This window comes from Colossoma macropomum, unplaced genomic scaffold (assembly GCF_904425465.1).
Source record: "Colossoma macropomum unplaced genomic scaffold, Colossoma_macropomum, whole genome shotgun sequence".
Lineage (NCBI taxonomy): Eukaryota > Metazoa > Chordata > Actinopteri > Characiformes > Serrasalmidae > Colossoma > Colossoma macropomum.
The window spans coordinates 7,397,799-7,417,617 of NW_023494799.1; the positions used below are offsets into that span (position 1 = coordinate 7,397,799).

A 19,819-nucleotide genomic window follows, 5' to 3' on the forward strand; every position below is an offset into this window, starting at 1 on the left:
CAATTTCCACTGTTTCACAAATGAATGAATGAAAAATGAATTTTTCCTCAACATTTTTCCTTTTCTATCGGTCTGGTAAGAGTTAATCTTGCTTTTTTAGCAAATGACTGTGTGAATATTAGTTTAACCGTGTGTGAGTGTATGTGAGACTATCACCTGCTCCTGTAAGCTGGCTGAAGGGCTGCTGGAGCACCACTCTTCAGCATCTTCAGGCTGATACTCCGTCCCCTCTTCAGTGAGGCGTCTACAGCACACCAGGGTGAAGGGAGGGGGGACTTCACGCAGAAAAGCAACTGCCTCTCGCCTGGATTTTCCATACAACTGCACTCCATTCACCTGCACACAAACAGCCAAAGTATTACCGCTCCAAGCACAAGTAGGACATTGCTCCAATCCTTTTCAATAAGTCATTGCTGTAACTGGTTTTAGTTTTAAAAATTCTCCTGACCCTTTGAGATCACCATAAATCTTATGTATATAACCTCACTGTTGGGACAAAAACCTGCATCTCCACAATTCTAACTTTACAGAAGGAAAAACGTTCTTAACTTTCTACGCAAGTTAATAGCATTAGCAGCATTTTTTTTTCTACACACTTAAAAAGATGGTCCTTCAAGGGTTCTTTAGTAAAGGCAACTGTTCTATTTAGAACCAGGAGTTTTTTATAGAGCCATTTCATGCTTAAATATTTCTTTGCGTTCTTCAGATTGAAGGAAAACATGTTTTTTTTAAAATGGTTCTATATAGAACCAAAAAGGGTTCTGCTATTGTTACAATGTCAAGCTTGTGACAAAAGAAGATTCCTTCTGATGAAGGTTATTCAGATTGATGGAGAACATACAACACATTCTCCATCTATTAAGCATGCAAAGTGTTCTATATAAAACTCATGGTTCTAAAAGAACCATTGCCTTTACTAAATAACCCTTGAAGAACCACCTTTTGTATGTGTGTATGCACTTTGTGAAATGCAAATTGGTCCACTTATCATCAAATTTGACAAAAACAAACATTTTTAAATTCTGTAAAAACAAATAAATAAAAATATGTATTAAATTTAAATATATAAAGCATATATGCTTTCTTTTCTTATTCACTATACATGACAGGAAACAAATTGAGTACAACCCTAATTTACCAGTATATAAAACCCACATGTAAACCAGCTCACTTTGTACTGTCTCCCATTAAACAATAACATACCCATGTCATATTGCCAATATTCACCAATAAACCACCAAAATATTAACAAAACAAAAAAAATCTCTACTTAGATTATCTGTTTAAGCTACTGAAATGAGCCGAAATACCAGGCTGTAATTTTGTTGAGACATACTAGTCAAACCACATCCCTTTGCCAGAGCCCTTTACTGACGTTTAATATGGTGAGCAGGAAGTAGGACCGGCACTGTGCCATCTGCTCAGACCAAGGGATGCCATGGCTACTCTACACCTCCCCCCTGCTCACCCCAGCACCACTATACACCACTGGGCTCAAGTCTGTTCACAATGTCTCTTTAGAAAAATCTATTAAGAGTTCAAGCACTACAGTTGTACAGTTGGCATTTCAAACATGCATATAAATCAAAGAGTCCTTTGGACAAACTCAATGAGCCTGGAGTGACCTCATGCCCATGGGGTAATCTGTGCTGGAGCAAGATCAGACACCTCCCAGTTTGGAATGTAATTCATCTTATTTTCCCACTTCACTCAACTACGAAATAAATTGTTTTGTGAGATATTATAATACTTTCTAAAACATCCTATCATCATACCAAAATGTGTTTGATTAAAAAGGAGCTAGCCATGAGATTTCTGAGTATTTCTACCACGCCATGCCTTTTTGGACACCACGTCCACTATACTCTTCGCACCTCAAAAGAGCTGAGCAAAACAGCTGTCTTGTGACATAATTCTATTAGTAACTCATGCTTTAGCAGGAACATGCTTTCCAAAAAAGCTGTTGAGATTGTCTGAAAGGCAGTGCTGACGGTAATGCAGTACAAAGCAATGCTTTACGGTAATGTAGCTATTTTCCCCACACTGAAGTAGTGCGGGGTGCTCAATACGTCAATCACAGTCAACCAGTCTATCGCACAGTGCACGTTAGTAGATCGCACCTCATTCAAACAGGCCATCACATTTCAACACCTTCTTAGTGCTCTTGAGGCAGACAGGTCCACGTCATTCACGCAAAATGTGGCCATTATTTCTTTAATTTACTTCTTGGTACCGTAGCTACACCACAGCCGGCCTAAAGCACTGCTGTGAATGTGTCTCTCTAGAAATCTAGAAAGTCATTTATCGGTAGCCAGTTCAAGTAACGCCATTTTTCTTTTGTAACCTACACTGACTCTGTCAGAAGATGAGTGTGAGACGGAGCACAAAGAAACCGAAAACTCACCTCTTCCACGCAGAGCGAGAGGAGAACTAATTTTTTGTCAAACTCCAGATGCATCTGCTTCATTTGCCAAGTAGCCATCACACTTCCAAAGAAAGGGAACGTCGAGAGGCATTTTTGAACTATATACAGAAGCTATGACAACGAAGTCTCAGCTAAAAGTTAACTCAGGAAGAAAAAAGTGGTCCAGACTACACAAACCAGCTGACACCATTCAGTGCAAATCATCAGAATAAGGTTCGATTTTTCAGTCGTTTGCCCTGTAATACCAACCATCCATATACGCCATTTAAGTGCATTAAAAGGTTTTAGAGCGTTTAAACAAGGATGAGGCCAGCCTTTTTTTTCTTTTTTTTTTTAGGTAGATCACAATGTCCAAAACGACCTGTCCAAAAGTAGATCTCAAGCCACAAAAGTATGGGCACCCCTGAAGTAGTGTAAATCATTACAGTATAAATTCTTGTGCATTTCACGTTTCAGATACTAACTGAAGAATTACGTTACTTGCAGTACTCATATGTTTTGAACAGAGCAATATTAATGATACACAATCATTTAAAAATAAATTTCCACCATATATGCTATCCATGCCTGCCCTTGTATATAATTTGCACAAGCATGTGCTACCTGCATGGCTCACTGAGCAGCTTTGATTGTGAATATGACCAGCGCAGCACAGTGTGAAACAATCTATAGAGGCATCTAATCATATTAAAAGGAAACTGATGGAAAAAGATCGCTGTGCTGAGGAACAGAGAGCTCCAACCTCACCTAACTGATCAAACCTGAAGCTGATTTTTGAACTGTTTCTTATGGCTGAACAGTTTGACAAATTCATAATTTTATTCAGTATAACTGGCTGTGTCTAGTTCAAAGGCAAGTATACTGACAGATTTTTCAATCTATGTTACTGTGTCTAGAACAGAAATGACTACTGGGTTTTCTTTCGTACTTTAGAATTGGTACTTTGGCATTTTGTTTGTGTTTTAAAGAGAAACATAAAGCAAAGAAATGAGTAGTGAGACTTTTTCCAAGAAGTAATACATGCAGTAATACAATTACAGTTTGAATGAAGTAATTAGTAACTTCTAAAGGCTTCACTCTTTTAAATAAGGAAACTCATGTATGAGAGAAAATCCTTACTTAAGAACCCATTAACCGTAGGATGTAACGACACTTTATGGTTATAGGCCTCCCCCGGCCTCATCGACCTGTTGGATCAGTCACAACTCAGTGTTCCAAAACCTCATCATTTACAAATTAAGCACTGCCCATGCGTCCAGCACCCCATTCCGTCCTGCACCACAGCCACATAGCAGAACCTCCTGGGCCACGCTTTATCAGGGTCGCTGCCAACAGCAACAGGCTGAGGGCACAGCAGCCTACGGCCACAGGACCAGGTGGGGGTGGAAGGGCAGCAGAGGGGCCAGGAAGCAGAGGCGGTGGGGGAGGTTTAGAGCAGTGGACTGCAATGCAGATGGCCTCGGTCAGACTCAGGGGCCCTCCTGCTAAAACATCCATGCGCCAGCAGCGGCGGCAGCAGCACGCCTTCCTGGAGACCAGGGACTGGCAGGATGCAAAGGTCAGTCTTATTAGAGGAACAGAGAGGAGCCACACCAAAAGCTAGCCAAAAACCAATCTGAAGTCTGGCCAAGCTGTGGGACCACCTGACCATGATGCCAATAGGAGAGAGAGAACGGAGGTGTTAAAGTTTATAAGTGAGGATGCAGACTGGTGTGTTTGTTTTTAACACGTTTACCTCCAGAAGTTCGTCCTCTGGTCGAAGCAAGCCATGCTTGGCCACAGGGCCTTCAGGGGCCACTGTAGAGATGTAATGATGGCCGTCAAAGGAATCCAGCTCCACACCCAAACGCATGGTGTGTATTGGGAGAAGCTACAAGGAGGAAAATAAAGTTTAGAATCCTTAAGCAAATTCTGAGAGTAATGCATTTTTTGTACCATAAGGATGGATTCAAAAATATTGATGTTGTCAGAAGAAAACCTTGCATCTCCAAAATGATAACTTTACGGGAAAAGGAAAAAATATACCTTTTAATGTAAGTCAATGGAACCAGACTTCTTTCCAAGTCATTTTGGGCCATTTTATTGGTCCAATCTTCATTAAATTTACACACAATGTAAAGAGCAACAGGTATTTTCAATTTATGTCAAAAACTAAAAAAAAACGACAAAAATGGAGATACGAGGTTTTCTACCGACAGCATGCTTCTACAATACCTTTGAATATTTCTGCAGCTCAGCATCGTCTTCAATGACGGGGTCCAGCTCAACAACCTGAAAAAACAAAAAACAATTATTGGATGAAAAAAGGATATCCGGTTAAACGTGGAGGAAAAAATAAAGGCCAAAAAAATGTATTTAGGCTAAAATGAATGTGGAGCCATGGTTTACTTTTTTAGGGTGTTGCACACAAATGTAGTATCACTCAAAGAAATATGTTATAAAACATTTCAGAATTCAAAAATGCATCCTTAGCTATGTTAAGGCACCTGCATGTTGGAGTAGCAAAATATAGAAAGCTTACAAGCAAATATAAGCAAAACTTTCACCTTTTACAGTTATTAAAACAAAATTGGTGTTTCACTGAATTGTTGGTCTGTTTTCTCTCGTCTTCCCATGATAAAACACAACGAACAGCCAAACAGTAATTTCCATATTTGAATAGTAATAATACTTTCCTTTATAAGAGCTTTACAACACGTACTTTCCTTCAGCGATCATATGATAATCCTTACAAAAGGGTTACATAGACTCAGTGAACATCATATTTCTTCCAGTTGTTTCTGAATCAGCAAAGCTGGACCAGTTTTCCATGTAAACGGGAAAAACTAACGTGATACTATAATCTGTTAGGCATGCACAAACCAAAGGGAAAACTTTGCCAGCAAGATGTTTGGTTTCCACTGTCATAACAATTACAAAATATGAAAGAAAAAGCTCCATTACTCTTCTCTTCCATGTGATTTCTTTAAGATAAGTACTACTATCTAACATCTAGGTTTACACAACTCAATGAGCTCAGTGCTCTTACTTCGTAGGTATTAAAAGTACTTTCTCCAGTTTGCTTGCCAGTTAACATATTCTCTTACCATAACATCATACTGAGGGCCAAGCGCCTGCTCCCATTTGGTACGCAACTCCAGCTCCGTCAGTGGGACTCGCTCTCGCACTACAAAATAAAGAGAATGTTATAATAGCTAGGCTTAAAGTAAATTATGGTCATTTGGAAGCTTGCTGTCTGCAACAGAGAGAGCTGGGAAAACAAAAAACATATGACCTTAGTGTCAGGTGGCGTTGCAGTGCTGGGGGACAGACGTCATTTTGAGTGATGAGAATAATAAATGAGTCAGAAGGTAATGCCTGAGTGAGGGGTCAGATGTGGTAACACAGCAAAAGCATCAGACTTACAGTCGTATGCAAAAGTTTGAACACAATTCTGGTCAAATAACATTTTCAGTTAATCACAGAATGAATATATATATATATATATATGCGAACATGTTTAAAATTAAGCAAATAAACAGTAAGTGTGCTTTAAATGCACCGCATTGTGTCCTCTGTAAAGGACGTTTGAACTTCTTTTCACTTAGAATGTCAAATAATTTGACCAGGGGTGCTAATACTTTTGCATAGGACTCACTGTACAGAGATAAGTGAAAAACACACGAAGAGGGAGAAAGAAAGGACGTGAAGTGCACAGAGTGAACCGTAAATGAACTGGTGGAGAGAGGGTGGTATGAACACTGGAGACAAATGTAAAAGAGCTCCCACAGTAATTTAAGCCCCCCAGGACGACAAGCAACCCCCTTGGTTTACACGTGTAACTATTCCAGTCATCTCTCTGGAACGAGAGAGAGAGAGAGCGCGCGCATCATTCACACATACACAAAGGGCCTCAGCACACAGAACTGATTAAATTAGCATTTCTACACCCCCACTCACAACACCATTCATCATAAGTGTTTGACTACATTAATACAGCAATGCATCGCTTTCGGGTTTGGCACGTCAAACTAGCCAACATCTGCAGGCCAGGTGCAGCAGGGAGGAAAAGCTGGACACGAAAGGAGCGTTTCCTTACTGAGCAGGGAATACAGTGCTTATGCATCAGGGAGTGGAAAGCTTCTGGACCGATGGAATATGTTTCTCTACTAATTCACGACTTCTGAACTCAATAGCAGCCACAAAAGCCTGTAAACAACATGTCATCAATGCAACATTATAGTTCTGATGCTGTTGAGAATTGAAAGACTATTACATCGCAATTAGAGCTGTCAGGATTAATCAGTTGAACTTGATTCCTTCAGTCCCTAAAAAAAATTTAATAAAATGTACCTTCTCAAGTCTGCATGATGATGCATGTTGTAAATAATCCTAGGACTCCTCCCTCTTACAGTAAGAGACATTTTTGGTGACACTTTTGGCCCAATCCCATTTCACCCCTCGCCCCTACCACTTAGCCATTAGCCCTCTGTTTTGCGTGTTCACGTCTATCGTCGGGTGTCCCGATTTTTGTTGAGATAGAGGGGTAAGTGTTAGGGCTACATGGCCCTCCAGATGGATGTTTTTCAGAGGCTCACTCCAAACGGAGTGTTATGAGAAAAAAAGAAAAACCAGCAAGATGGCTGAGCGAGCGACCAAAGAAACCTACAAATATAAGTATTTTCTCTTTTTAAAAAAATACGATAATCACTGTATTGTCTTAGTTTAACGTCGTTTCAACGTATTATGGTCATTTTCTTCATAACAAGCCTAAAAAAACGCTAATAGCATGCTAATGTCTCGGTAGCTAGCTAGCTAACTTTCCCATTCCACCTTAAATAGTCCAGCAGTTCTGACGCCTGAAGCTAAGGTTAGGGTTAGGATTAGGGTGAGGGTTAGGTTTTCGGTAAGGTTGGGTAAGATTAGGTTTTGCGTGATGGAAGTAACAGATTAACAATTTATCTACTTAATGTAAGTAATGTATCAACAACATCTACAGGATATTTAGCTCAATGTATTCAGATGCTTCACTACTGCTACTTCACTGATATGGTGCTGCTGTGTTACTGATAATCTGTTAAGAGTTTATTAATCATCTACAAAGGACCACTCCAAATAAAGTGTTACCACATTTTTTGCCATAGTGTTTTTTAAACAATCCTGTTCATAAGTTGGAGACCACCCTTGATTTATTTCTTTTCCAGTCAAAACAGCCAGCAAGTTATTCATGTTTTAGTGTCAGGACAAAAAGCAGATGATTACACAGAAGCCTCACCAACTATGTATAATATAAATATTCTAGTGTTTAGTGTGTCCTCTATTTGTCTTGATTACATTCTTTTCCATTCGTCCATTCTTTTCAGGAGACTCACTTTCAGTTTTTAAAAGAAAACTGCAGGGATATTTTGTTCACACTTCCAAAGTTCAGTCTTAGAAGTTGGTTGCATTTTCTGCTTCTCACAATCCAAAAAATCCCAAACACATTCAGTGATGCTGAAGTCTGGACTCTGGGGTGGTCAGTCCATTGTTCTGGGAAGGGCTTCTTGACATCTACACATTCTTTCAGACCCATAGCACTGAGTCGTCTTCTCACAGTGGAAGGATGGACAGAGACACCTGTGGATGTTTTCAGATCTGAAGCAGCTTGATTTTCTCCTCTCTCTCAAAGATGAAAGCTTTAAGTCCTGTTTATCTGATGGGGGCAGTTTTGGTGTCTACCAGGTTTTGCACTGTTGTGCATTTTCTTTGTATCGTTTAATCAGTTTTTAAACTCCACTTCTAAAGTAAATGATCTTATATTTAATCTCCTCAGAAATCTCTCCTGAAAAATGAATAACTTGGCCATTTTGACTGGAAACTTAATAAAGCACTTCTATATAGTACTGTGTATTTCTTAAATTAAGTCTTTTTGAAGGTCTTCTAAATTACCTTTCCCGAATAGAGTGTTTAGGAATCTTTCAAAGGCTACTCAAGGTTTGTTATCATTCAGCTCAGTCCATTTTTATTGTCTGGCCTTTTCGAAAAAAACTCAGATTACTTGATTGATCATCAGAATAATCATTACATTACTCAAAATAATCTAATTATATAATCTACTACTATGATCGATAGCAGCAGCCCTAATCTCAATCAAATTAATCTATGGTGTTTACCACACTTCAAAAGTGATTGAAAAGCTCTTGCTATCAGGTTCTGGGCACATTAGTACAGAATAAGTCTTGGAGGAAATTGAGGCAAAACCCTGAGAAACTGGTTCAGAGTGGAAGGCGGCCAACATCCTAATCGGTTTTCATGGCAGGAACAAAGCCTGTTCAACATCTGTTTCCAGAGACCTTCAACTTCACGACACAGAGAACTGCTCACTTAATGGTGCTTCCAATGAAATCACCTTTAAACAAACAGAGAGGCAAATTCCAAAAAAAGAAAGAAGAAAAAACACTTCACGAAGCCTAGCGTCCAAGCTACTACTCGTAGAGAAAACCTTTAACACATATGTGGACTTCAAATCATGTCATTTAAAAGTGACATCACATTTGACACAACACAAAAAAAAGAGAGTGAAAAACACATTGTGAGTAAGATTAAAAGGGAGATTGTTTCAGTTTAAGCTATCGTTTTACAGGCACTACGGCGGCCCCTGTGGGGAAATAAGCCTCTGACAAGCAATCATTGTTATCCTGGGCTTGTACTGGCCCAGTGCAACAGAACACTTTATTTAGGAGTTTGGCAGGTACCAGGACTTGTCTGGATTAATTAGGCCGGTGTGTAACTCGAGCTGGTCCTGGGTCTTGAACAGGATCGCTCTTCCGCTCCCAGCCATACCATTTTCGTTTACATCCGCCGGCTAGAATGAATGAAACTGCCCAACTCGGGGAAGGAGTTTAGGGAGTTGGGGTGGGAGTAAAAAAGGGCATGAGGCAATCAGTAAGAGGAAGCCTCAAACGCTCCACCCACAGAAGTAGAATAGATATCTGATGTAAAATATGCTAAGACGGCCACAATTATTAGATTAGGTACAATACTGGCGTTCTTTGACAGGTAACATTTGGGTTATTAGGACTGGCAGGCCTTAAACAGTGTTATACCAAGATGCATGCGTTCATATTTATAATTAAAGCCCCCTTAAAGAGGATGTGACACTCTTATACGCAAAAACGCCAGCTTTGGTTGCTAGATTTAAAAGAAAAAGTTCTTCTCTTTATAATTCAAGGGTTTTCAGTTCACGTAAATGGCTAAACAGCTTGCAAATGAGAAATCCTCACTTGACTGTTTCACCCAGATCTGTTTTTGTTGTAGAACTATTTTGACAACTGCCAGCCAGGATGCCTGACAATCAAAAGTCTGGCTTGTTAGACTAGCCTGAAGATGACCTCTTGCCCAGAGGGAAGTGGACTGGGTTCATGAGTTTCTCCACAGGTGGTGGTCAGTATTGAAAGCAACAAACGTCAATAGATTCCTTCAGGGCTGCTGGAACCACGGCAGCAAACAGGCATTTGACCCACCACTTTTCAAAGTACTGGGGCGATGCCCCACTACTTTTTTAGTTCAGGACGCATGCAAATAGTGTACTTTATGTACAACATACTTTTTGTAAAAGTATTATTATTTGAAAATACTCGGGAGACTAAAAATCCATCAATATTTTTCAATTTGAAGTATATGTACTTGAGTAAATGTAACTAGTTACTACCCACCTCTGAATAAAGACCTGTCATTAGCATGACATGAAAGGCAATTTTAGTCAGTAGTATAATTGCATAAAATGCCACCCTTTTGAAACAATATTTTGCCCCATCACTTTTGGGGGTGTGACACCACCCCTGGATTCATTGTAGAGAGATGAGAGATGGAAGGGCAATAACAGGGAATATCATCCTAAGCAGGATTTAGATTTAATGTGGATAAGACTATGTCGTAAGTGTGTTTTATGGTAAAGGATAAGATCAAAGCCTTTATGTGGATGACTTCCCTGCAGCCGGCATATGAGAGAATATGTATGGGTTGGAAGACAACCAGAAAGGAAGAAGGACATAAACTTTTCTCTATTTTCCTTACAGCCGTGGTCTGTCATACTGGCCCTGATGTCACATCAAGAAGCTAGGACGTGTTGGTTTTGGTTCATTTGGTACAAAAATGTCCTGAATTTGAAGCAAAATCAGATAAATACAGAGCTAATATACAATGTCAATGGCAACAAAATGGTCCTGACTTTGAAAAGAACTTTTTATATAAAAAGCAGAGTTTTACTTATGGTCAGTAAAGTTAAGACTATTTTTAGGTTGAGGCTTATAAACTTATTACATGTAGGTAATTAAATATACATACATGGATTATTACACACACACACACACACACACACACACACACACACACACTACATATGCATGTTGTATGACCCCACGTCCTGACTGTAGTAAAAACAAACCTGTGTATGTGTGAGAGAGTGTGGGAGAGAAAAGCAGACTGTAAAGTATGAGCTCACCTCTTCCAGACGACTGCTGTTTGATCGCAGTCAGAGCCGGCTCCACTGGCTCCATCAGAGACGCCGTCTGAACGTCCGCCCGCACCTTGATCTCCGCAGACCTCCTCAGAGACACACGCGATGGCTCCCTCTGGACTACACACACATACACACACACACACACACACACTCATCACATTCACAATTTGCCTTGGTCTCTGGACTTAGGTCTGTTGCTAAGACACTGCATTTTCCGATCGAAAGAGGAGAACGTCAAGCTATTTGATTTGCAGGTTAGAAGAAAGAAAAACAACTTTTTTTTTGTAAAGAGCTCATTATGTAGTAAGAAATCTCATTCCAAGTCAGCTCACTGACCATCTGAGAAACTGCTATTTAGAATTACCAAAAAAAAAGTTATTTAATCAGTTTAATAAATATGATTTGTAACATAACATTAATATAGTATCATGGCAAAAAATGTCACATTTTATTTCAAATAATACCACCATTCACAGCCTCCTGAACTCAAAAGAGAAACAATTCTTGTTCATGTTAACATCAAATGTGAATGCAGCTTGTTCAAAGGTGTTTCTCCTCAACAGTTATACAGCCAGTCAGAGTGAGCTCAGCTCCTGTGTTAAAAGGCTATGCTAGACGGGAACCCCCTTCAGGTCCAGTCAGAGTCAAGCAGGCGTGAAGTGCCATGGTCCAGTAGTTTTACGGACCTTTGGGCTTACAAAGACGTAAAAACTAAGGCATCAAACCCAGCCAGCCAGGTGTGTTAGAGTTAGATTGCTTTCTACTATAGGATCTACAGATCATGTGTTTTATCGATAGGGCACAGTTGTGCTTCCCTAAAACCTATTGCACATAATCACCGATCAGCTTGTATCAACAAAGATGCTTACAAGATTTTTTCCACCTTAAAAATTTTAGAAAGTGCAGCACTACTCGAAGAATGAGTGATGTTTCATTAAAAGTTTTGCTTTCTTGCAAAAAAATACACCCAAACTTCAGACTGAATATAGACTATATGGACAAAAGTATTAGAATATACCTCTTCATCACTGTTTTCAGATGTTTCATTTGGTTCCATTGCCACTAGTGTATAAAATCAAACACCTAGCCATGTAGTCTGCCTTTACAAACATTTGTGAAAGAATGGGCCGTTCTAAAGAGCTCACTGAATTTGAGTGTGGTTCTGTAATAGGGTGCCACCGTTACAACAACTCAGTTTGCAAAATTTCTTCCCTCCTATATATTTCACAATCAACCATGAGTGGTATTGTTGAAATGTGGAAGTGTTTAGGAACCACAGCAACTCAGCCACGAAGTTCTAGAACACGTAAAGTTACAGAGCGGGTCACTGAGTGCTGAGGAGCACAGTGCATAAAAGTCACCAACACTCTGATTTAATAACTGCAGAGCTCCAAACCTTCTCTAGCATCAACATCAGCACAAAAACTGTGGCCGGGAGTTTCATGGCATGAGTTTCCATGGCTGGGCAGCTGCATGAAAGCCTTACAATCACCAAGCGTTGGATGGAGTGGTGTAAAGCACCTCCACTGGACTCTGGAGCAGTGGAAACGTATTCTGTGGAGTGACAAATCACGCTTCTCTATCATTCTGATGGACGAGTCTGGGTTTGGCAAACACCATGAGAATGTTACCTGCCTGACTGTGTGTGAGCTGTAAAGTTTAGTGGAGGAGGGATAATGCTATGGGGTTGTTTTTCAGGGGTTGGTCGAGGCTGCTTAGTTCCAGTGAAGGGAAATCTTAATGTTTCAGCAGACCAAGACATCCTGGACAATTGATTGCTTTCAGCTTTGTGGGAACAGTCTGGGGAAGAACCTTTTCTGTTCCAGCATGACTGAGCCCCAGTGCACAAAGCAAGGTCCATAAAGGCATGACTGGGTGAGTTTGGTGTGGAAGAACTTGACTGGCCCGCACAGAGCCCTGACCTCATCCCCACCCAACACATTTGGGATGAACTAGAACAGAGATTGCAAGCCAGGCCCTCTCGTCCAACATCAGTGTCTGACCTCACAAATGCACTTTTGGATAAATATGCGAAAATTCCCACAGACACTCTCCAAAATCGTGTAGAAAGTTTCCCAGAAGAGTAAAAACTGTTATAGCTGCAAAGGGGGACCAACTCCATATTAATGCCTATGGATTTAGAATGGGATAGTTCCCGTAGGTGTAATGTGTAGGTGTCCTAATATTTTTTCCATATAGTGTACAATGATTTGCCAGAATACTAGGACCACCACGAGCCAGATATTATTTGTGTGGTGGAGCAATCTCAGCACAGTGGCACTTACAATGTAGTGGCATCAGCAGAAAATTGTGGATATGATATTGAAGAGAAAACAAAGAATGAAAGTGATCAAATGTTATAACAAATTTACCCTGAAATAGCACTCACTCACACTGTGTGATGAGATGTTCTGCTTGTGGGGTAGTAGAGTGTTTGAGTAGTTTATGCTTATCTTGAGGACTACAGTTAGATGCTCATCTCCAGGGACTACAGTTGAAAATTAGCCTGGCTAAACTAACACACTTACAGAAATGTTTATTAATGTGCAATCTAAATAAAATAAAATAAGCGCTTCAATTTCAAAAGCACCTTTTAAAGCTTAGTAGCCAGCTGAATATCGGCTAATACTCAAAAAGCGGTGACAAACCATCTCAACAAGAAATCATCCCCGGGTCGTAAAACATCACTCCTCAGTGACGCCCTGTACTGCGCAGGGTGCTCACCTTTATCCAAAGACTTTTCAACAGATGATTTCTTTGGGGAAGTGATTTTGCGGAGCACAGTGAAGCGCACAGTCTGGCCCGTCTGCTTCATCACATCCAAGACCTCCTGGGTGGTAAAACCCTGAAGGTTCACTCCATTCAGCTGCTCAGAGAGAAGAAAGAGAGAGAGAATGTATGTGCAGAAGTGAGTGCAACTGTGGGACTACCACAAACAAAGAGACAAAAGGTTTCATGTATTAAGGTAAGTAGTTTTGTGATGCTGTGGCACGAATGACTGGCACAAATTAGCCCATTCACACAACATGATCCACCATTTCAGCTGCCCTGTTCTCTGCTCACCCCGTTCTTATTAAACCGCAAAAAAATAAATATGAGGAGAACGAGATGTGTTGCGCGGCTGGTGTCCTGCTCTGCGTGTGTATGTGTCTGCGAGTGCTCGTTCACATGCAGGGTTAATGAAGGTAGAGCCCATTAAAGAGTCATTAGCAGCTCACCGCTATTATTCTGTCATGGACCATGATATTCCCACTCTGCTCCGCAGCACTGCCTGGGACCACACTCTTCACGAAAATTCCCGTACCGTCTGCAAAAGGTGACAGAGAGAGAAAACTTGGAGAATTCTGCTTAGTCCCAAGTGACATATCACCAGAGTCTTACTTAGGAAGGCACTGATTTGGGAACTTTGGGCTGGTGATATACTTTTCATTTACACATTTACTGAGGCATATACAGAAACCTTTATAAGATTTAATAAATGAAACTACATCTATCTAGATCAGTAAGGAATATAACATTTATTTCAGTGGGGTAGTACAAATTCAGTACAAATTCAACAACATAAGCAAAGGAAAAAAATCTAAAATTTTAATACAGTAGCTCAGCTGCGCCTAAATATTCTGGTCTTTTGTAGTACGATAACTACATCAAATATGAGTTTGAAGTAAAGGTCAAATCTAAACATCTGTGCAACTCAAACATTTTTCCAAAGCAATTATCTGCTGATACTGATAAGATTTTGGTATTAATATGCAGTCCCCAGTTCTGACAAAACCTGGTAAAATCTTTTTTCCCATTCTTCCGTTTTTTTACACCATTAGAAAATGTCAGTAACTGCCTCTAACATTGCGTCAGCACTTTATGATTAATGGACCAATAGAAACAGTCCAAGATTACTTCGAATAAAACCAAATCCTCTGAATAAAAAGTTAAGCTACTACTAAGTTACTACTTTAAAGTTTCTATATAGGAATTATGAGGTTTTATTATGACAGTCATTACAGTCCTAGTCATATGCAAAAATTTGATGCACTGGCACATGCATTGGTTTGTTGATTATCTTGATTATCTAAGTAAAAATAAGTTTGCACATCCTCTACAGAGAACACACTTCTGCACATTTTAATGCACAATTACTGTTTGAATTTAACAAAACTAAAACTTAAAATGTGTTCTGTGCCAATGTTATGGCATATTCCCATATACACACACACACACACACACACACACACACACACACACACATATATATATATATATACACATATACACACACACACACACTCAGCATATTAAATAAATAAATACACAGAAATTGTACACTAAAAGTTGCAGAAAAATGTAATTTAAGTGTGTTCTCTAAAGGGGAAGTATTAACTTATTTTCAATTAGAAACTCAACAAAACATGTAATTAGACCAGGGGTGTTGAAATTTTTGAATATGACTATATGGTTTGTATTACGATTAAATGTTGGGTAAATTTTTCTTTACCTTCGCTGGTTGGTGTGTTGCGGCCAGCGATAGAAATGCCCAAACTCTGGCCTTCCTTCTTCTTTAAAGACACTTCGTGAATCTCGTAGCCTTCCAGGTTGGGCTGAATCAAGAAAAAAAACGAATAAAACAAAACACAACAATCCACTCAAACAGCTGATTACATGCTTGACATAATGGGGTGCAAATGTGCCTGCATGATGTGCATGAGCCTTTAATCAAACAGCAGGGAGAGACTATTCATTACCTCAGATAAACCAGTCCAAAACTTTTTAGCAGCACATATACAGACTTTACCTTCTGTTGTATGTAAAAGTTTGAACACTACAGGTCAAATTATGTTTAGTTCATTTTCATGTTCACAGGTTTTGTTCATCTACAGGGAGCAAGTTTAAATATGGCATTTTCTGCAGATTTCAGTGCACAATTTCTATTTAATTAATATATTAGAAAAAATGCTAAATGTGTGTAACATTCCACACTGTTTAGTTATTTTTATTTGTTTGTTAAAAGTCAGTAAATAAACAGCAATTGTGCATTAAACTGTGCAAACGTATGTTCTCTGTAGAGGATGTGTTAAATTATTTACACTCAGAAAATCAACAAAACGTCATTTGACTAGGGGTGCCGAAACTTTTGCATAGAATTGTATTGGTTAAACCTATTTACAACATATAGAGTATATAGTCAGATCCATTATTATTGGCACCCTTGGTAAAAATGAGAAAAAAGTGTGTGGTTAATTATCTCAGTTTCACACTGAAAATTAGAGAAATCTAACTTTTATTTGAAATAAATTTACACTACAAAAACATTAAATACATTTTTTAAGCCAAATGTGTCAGAATTATTGGCGCTCCCTGCATTTAGTACTTTGTGTAAGCTCCTTTTGGCAACATACCAGCAACAAATCTTCTCTAATGCCCATTTAGACTGTTACAACCATAATTGAGAGGTTTAAAACAACCAGAGTTTTAGTGAACTAGCCTAGAAGAGGCAAGGGTATTTTGCCCCCACGTAGCATGAGGAGAATGGTTAGAGAGGCAAACATTTCTCATAACCTTCATAACCTTCTTTTTGCCCAATCTGTAACCAAGGGTACCAATAATGGCTGTACTCATGAATGAATCATTCACTCATTTAGCCACAGTGCTTCACTGCAACTCTAGAATTTATTAATCTGATCTTAGCGGATGGCTACTGCTGCTCTGCCCTGAGGGCACACACACAACTCAGCCTCTGCAGCTGGTTAAAGCATCAAATACCCTGATATTCAAAGGTTTGGAATCATTTTTTCAATAATATAAAGAAATGGATACAAAATGATTCCAATATGCTAGGCCTGTCCAACGTTACAGGTTTAGAACAATATTTAGGTAAAATCTGTAAAAAATACATTTTAGTTGTGTTCGGTATGATGAACAGGGCTGTAGAAGATTAAAATGACTGAAAAAGCTTTATAATGTCAAGAATGAAGTAATAATACAGTTAACACCCAGACTGCCTCATATTACAAATGTAGTGATCAAATCTTGAAGCAGATCAGTAGACAAAAATAGAAAACTGCAGTGTCTGATCATTTCATATTTTCTTTCTGGCTCCCAAATACTCAAAATATTGAATAAAACATCTAAAAACTTGTCTAGTTTATAATATTTAAATCAATGTTCTGTCTTTTTATTGTAGACAAAATAACAAAAAAATGATTGATATTGCAAGTGATTCCAAATGTTTCAACACTAGTGTGCATGACTCAAACTGTGACGTAAGGGCCCCTACTGTTCTGCTGGTTCTGCGGGCTGGTATGGGTGGTGGCAGTGAGGTGACTGGTGCGGTGGCTGGTGCAGGTGGGGGAGGTAGAGGAGGCTGTGTTTCACCCAGAGGGTCCCTAGCAATCAGCATGCGCACTCGAGTCCCGCAGGCCTGCAACACCTGCACCACCTGCTCACTGGTCAACCCTCGCGTGGGCGTGTCCCCAATCCGCAGGATGTGGTCACCTGTCCTCAGTCGTCCATCCTGTGAAGGGAAACAAAACACAAAGAAAGCAGATAAATAAATATATTATTGTGATACATAATCTATACCGGCACTGGTGTCACACAACCCGGATTTTCAGTTTTAGTGGTATTCATAGACAACAAAAACTTAACTGCGATGTGTGTCACTTACTGGCTGCCTCAGACTGTTTTAAAAGAACTGTCGAAAATGCACAAAAACTAAGTGAGCAAGTAAATGTACTGCTTTCTGTAAAGATGTTTAGAACACCATGCAAGGTTCCCCGTGCTGTAATTTTAAGAGAAGCAGAATAGAACAAAAGAATCCAATCAAAAAAGCTACATAAGGTTTGGAAGGCAGTCTTTTAGTACAAAATGGTGGTAAATATGAGTTCCATTAATGGAAACTTGAGTAGCAGCTCGTACGCTGATATATCTGGAAAATATTGTGATGTTGAATTTCACCAATGATGTCCAGCACTAAATCAGATTTAATAAATGAATGAGCGAGTGGGGGGAACAAGTAAAAGAGCAGTACTGATGAACCTTTCACAATTCGGGGAGGTACTCAGAGGATCAAATCAGACTAGTTAACTACACCACATGCTAAAGAAGAAGACTGCTATAAGCAGCTGAAGGAAAATGGGTTCCATATAGCACCAAAAGGGTTCTTCTAACGTTACGATGTCAAGCTTCTTACAATAGAATAACCCTTTTGGTGCTATATAGAACCCTTTACAAAAAGGTTCTATAAAGAACCATGTACAGCACATTCTCCATCAATCTGAGGAATCATTTCATGGTGCAAAGAGGTCTTTTTTCTTTCAAAGCGTTCTTTGAGTGGTCATGGTTTTTATTTTCTTTAATAAAGAACCCTTGAAGAACCTTCTTTTTTAAATGTGTAGTCTAAAGAGACCTGAGGCTTTACTTAAAAGAAAAGAAAAAAGACAGATATTTGACTGAAAGTGCACTGCGCAGTCTTTAAAAACATATAAATTCAAAAGTAAAGTATATTTTAAGCGAGAACCATAAAAAAACTACTTTCCAAGACAGTCAACAGCTAAATTTCAAATTTACAGCCTAATTTGGCTGCGGCACCATCAGGTGCCAGAGACAGCGCAATAACTTCCATAATTAAAGTGCTGCTCTCGCGAGGCCTTTCCTCGGCCCGGCTAAGTTGAGCGACGTATTCTTCACCTCAAGGGTTCAGGTAGGATAAACTACAAGAGGAAAAGGATGGACTGAAGAATCATTACACGCAGACAGGAGAGGAGAACGGGAGCCTTTGTGGAGAAAGAAGACATGAAAGGCGTTTTGATGCATCACCGTGCGAAGGCAAATCTCCGCGTCCCTGTCCCCGCCCGTGTGTGCAGGACAGCAGGGGCGCATTGAAGCCTGGTGCAGCCATTAAAGGCTGAAATGGGAAACGCCAGGGATAACAAAGCCCCAATTTTGACAGCTTTTTTGGAGCATAAGATCCAGTGATGTGTGAAATGCAAGCACTGTGCCTTTTGAACAAGAAGGGTTTTGTTGCCTGAGCTTTGGACGCTGGCAGGGAAAGAAGGGGGGTGTGTGTGGGGGGGCTAAACGAGACGGATGTGTGGAAAAGAAACAGGACAGTATTCTTTCTCCAATCCCTATCCTCTCTGTGTAATCCAATTCAAGAGGGTGAAGTGGACATCAACTGCTGCCATGTTCCCATGTTAAATTTGAGTGCACTGTGGAATAGCTCAGATCGGATCTAAATGGGATTGGTATAAAGTGAACATATGCTGTGTCAGGACTTTTCAATTCACAGCACAAAGCACTCAGAGACATCTTTGTAGCTGTGCTCTTTTACAAAAGAGAGCAGATCTTTTCAACATGATTGTTATTCAGCTGTCTTCTATTTTTCTAATTCAGTGGCTGATGCACAGTTCTACGGCATTTAAACCAGCCACCAACAGGTAAAGTTTGCTATATATCTAGAGAGATCACAGAGAAAACTGCATATCGCTGTTGTCGGAACAAAACCTTGTATCTCCAAAATGGTAACTTTACAGGAGAAGGAAAAAACACACTTTACTTTTAATGTAAGTCAATGGAACCAGATGTTTTTCCCCAAGTCATTCTGGGCCGTTTCTTTTGGCCTATTTTTTTATGAAATTTACATACAAATGTAAAGAGCAACAGGCACTTTCAAACTAAGTCAAAAACTGAAAAATGACAAAAATGGAGATACTGGGTTATATAATATGACTTTCATACAGTTTGCACTAAATATAAACAAACTGTTGAAAAATGAATATGAACTCAGGAAAGAACAATAAAAGAAATACTAACATAAACCAGAAGAATAAGCACAAACATATGAACATCTGTCAGACTGAATGTTGCAAAAGACATCGTAACGAGCAGATCTTGTAAGCTAATGAAATTGATGCCATAAC

The 19,819-nt window shown here is 39.5% G+C and overlaps 1 protein-coding gene across 8 annotated transcripts in view; it reads right to left on the reverse strand.

The window, feature by feature from the left end:
• patj (PATJ crumbs cell polarity complex component) overlaps positions 1–19,819 on the reverse strand; it is a 195,877-nt gene that overhangs the window by 159,655 nt on the left and 16,403 nt on the right. For all 8 annotated transcript variants that reach the window (XM_036585852.1, XM_036585854.1, XM_036585853.1 and 5 more), the window contains exons 8-16: positions 17,176–17,412; positions 15,397–15,499; positions 14,123–14,211; positions 13,629–13,770; positions 10,887–11,021; positions 5,512–5,591; positions 4,640–4,696; positions 4,161–4,295; positions 157–336 (exon numbers count right to left, since the gene is read on the reverse strand). In XM_036585852.1, the coding sequence (XP_036441745.1) occupies positions 157–336; positions 4,161–4,295; positions 4,640–4,696; positions 5,512–5,591; positions 10,887–11,021; positions 13,629–13,770; positions 14,123–14,211; positions 15,397–15,499; positions 17,176–17,412 (1,158 nt within the window). The remainder of the gene's footprint in view (positions 1–156; positions 337–4,160; positions 4,296–4,639; positions 4,697–5,511; positions 5,592–10,886; positions 11,022–13,628; positions 13,771–14,122; positions 14,212–15,396; positions 15,500–17,175; positions 17,413–19,819) is intronic.